General features: G+C 29.2%; 1 protein-coding gene across 1 annotated transcript in view; it reads left to right on the top strand.

The window, feature by feature from the left end:
- Positions 1-3116, top strand: part of LOC106468520 (mitogen-activated protein kinase kinase kinase 4-like) — a gene marked incomplete at its 3' end in the record, with an annotated part of 137027 nt that overhangs the window by 48009 nt on the left and 85902 nt on the right. Inside the window, exon 5 of the mRNA XM_013928953.1 lies at positions 2192-2437. Within this exon, the coding sequence (XP_013784407.1) occupies positions 2192-2437 (246 nt within the window). The remainder of the gene's footprint in view (positions 1-2191; positions 2438-3116) is intronic.

Genomic DNA, 3116 nt, shown 5'->3' with positions numbered 1-3116 from the left:
AAAAATATTTTAGTTTCATATCCTCCATGTACACATTTTTTAAAAGCTTAGCAACCTGCATCAAGCAACAACCGAGTACAAAGGTCATAACTAGAAGAAATAATTGTTTGCTTTACTTCTTTATTTACTGTTCTATGTTTTAAGAAAAATAAGTTTAAGAACTTATTTCTAAATTGCAATAATCTATATACATGTATAATTATAATTGAAACGTGACTGTATTTTATAAAATACTAGTCTACTAAAACACAGCCAAGACAGGTCACTTTGTAAAGACTAAAGGTCAGTTTTATGTTATTGTATACGGTAATATGAATGCACATGTGCCACATCATTGTGAGTACTGTATTGTTAGCCAGGCAAGGCTGAAAGGTAAATATAATAAAAATAATAAATATTTATATTTAAATGTATAATGTTTAGATATTTAGTCTAAACACTTATGTTTTCGTGTTATAATTTGTGTTCATTCTAGAATTAAAGAGGCATAATTTCTATTTGTTTCCTAATTTTTTATGGTGGTTATGAGATCAGTCAAATCTACCAAACCCATACAGAAATTCATTACTGAAAATAACAGATAAAATATAAAATTTTTTCTTAAGAAGTGTTTAATAACTATCTGGACATTATAAAGATTTCACATGTGAAATTTCAAAATTTTCTGATGCATAAAAGTGTTTTTAATCTTAAAATGAATATTACTTTGCATGATAGAAAGGCAACATGCAAAAAATAAATAAAAAAGACATGAGAAAAACTTTGCTTTACAAACCTTAAGACTTAATAAAAAAATTTGATATTTTGCGTATGAAAGCATTGTAATATTTACTGATAATCTGAAAAATTTCGTTAACATTCCCTTACTAATTTAAGAGTTATAGCATGAAAACTATAACAAGCACAAAATGGTTATGAGGTCGGTCCCAGGGACCGAGCCCGTGCTAAAAGAGTTTATTAAAAAAAACTTATGGCAAGTTTATATTTGTTATTTGCTCAAAAAATGTTGATTGCTGAATAACTTGCTTATTTGACTGTGTTTGTCAGAAATTGCTCTGACAGAGACTGATAACAGTCTAACAGTGTGAAACACCATTAAGATATTAATCCTACTTACACTAACAGGACTTCCCCTATTCAGTTATGAGTAACTTAAGCTAGATACAAAAAAAAACAACTGCCTAGTACAATAAGGTATAAGTTGTTTAATTTATTGATTTCTCAGCACACATGTTTCTGCATTTTCCTCCAACCTGTACTGTAAAATGTTTTTGTATTAATCATTTTAATATGTTCTTTCCAGACTTATCACCTGTATCAACAATTTCTTGCTTTAAAGCTTATGATTTTTATAAAGTTATTTTATAGGTTTTCATGCTGATGATGAAATTTGAAAAACATTCCAAAACACCTGTAATTAAATGTTATTTATTTCCATGATTTTAATGTTTCTCATAATTCCTCAATTTCCATCTTATGAATCATTTTAATATGTACAAAGAGGTCATCTAGTATCATCACAAGTTTTTATAACAAATTGTAAAAGAACCTTGTACTGTCTTTGTCTTTCTAGGATCAGAATGAATTTTTTCCTGAATTGTATATTATCTATCACAAACTTTGTCAACGATCTTTACTAGTTTTACCACAGGAAGTGTAAGGAAAATTATTTTTGCAAAGATTTAGTTTTAGTAGAGTAGTTTTGTGAAAATTTGTAGGAAGAAACTCCTGGAATGGTATTAATTATATTTTCAGCTTGTTACAGGTTTTGTACTACTTTGTGTATATGATATATGTTCATGTGTAACATTTTAATATTAAAAAAGTAACTTCCTAAATTTTTGTACCTGGAGAAGTCTATCAAATTAAATGAAGGGTAACTTGAAAATGTCTTAAAAAGAAAGAAAGCTGAAAATGGGAAGATTCGACTCTTGTGAGAATAATCAATTACCGATCCTGGTGATTAACCGATAAGCAAATTCCACTAATCACTCATTTTTAAGGTACATTTAGATAATGAATGTGATTCACTCTTCAATATGTGAAATTTACCAGTCAAACTATAGTATGTACACATGTATAGAGTGTAATTTTGGACATTATAGGACTTACATGAATATAACAATATATATTTTATGTGTTATTTCCTTTATTATTATTCAGTGCTTTTTATCATACGATCATTATAAAGGTTCTAACAGAGCCTCCAACGCCTCTGTCCCGAGGTTCAGATAGCCTTCTGAGATGGAGTAGAGAGTATCTTGAAGAACTAGCCAAGTATGGAGTTTGGTCTGAAACATATCAGCAAATGTGCTTACCCACATTTCATCGTCCCTTCCTGTTTCTTCTTCGAGTTTTACTAGATGTAGTACATGAGTGTCTGAAGCTGAGGCTAGAACAGCAACCTGGTCAACCTTCGTCCCTCAGTATTGGACAGGTGAGACATATTCGCTGTGAAAAATTTAATGATACAGTATGTATATATATAAATATTAATGTGTATAATTCTTACACAGAGGAGTAACAAATTTAATGAGACATAATTGCATAGAAAAAGATATTAAACTTGTTATATGTAACAATAGCTAGGTTGTCAAATGGGTATTCCAGTAATCTTGGCCAATAATTTTCTTCAAAGCTCTGATGTTAATGTTTTTTTTATTATGAATAGTGTGTACTGTATCATTATTCATAAAATTTTATATGGTTCTTGAAAACAAAAGTCTCACTTTTGTGACCAGGTTTTATAGATGTTGAAATACACTATATTGAATGAAAGCTTTGTCACTAGCTGTGTATTTTATTTATTTACTTTCTTTTGTCTTAATCAAAGTAATTAAACTATTTGCATTCCTTATTTAACTTAAATGATTAAAAAGTAATTTAAACACAGGAAATTGGTAAAACATTAAGCATTGGCATGAATAACTTTGTTGTTAAAACTGTTACCTTATGAACACTTGAATAAGATCCTTTTGTATGTGAATCTGATTACATCATCATCATTCAGCAAGAAGGGTCATTCAGTACTCAGTGTGTAATAGGGCTGAAACGAATATTATAAGTAGTGCTTCGAAACTTCTTGCAAGATAACTACCGAAGCTTTGAAGCTTCTT

The sequence above is a fragment of the Limulus polyphemus genome, unplaced genomic scaffold (genome assembly GCF_000517525.1).
Source record: "Limulus polyphemus unplaced genomic scaffold, Limulus_polyphemus-2.1.2 Scaffold3039, whole genome shotgun sequence".
NCBI lineage: Eukaryota > Metazoa > Arthropoda > Merostomata > Xiphosura > Limulidae > Limulus > Limulus polyphemus.
Note: the sequence above shows the minus strand (reverse complement) of the source record. Positions and strands in the feature narration are given on the sequence as shown.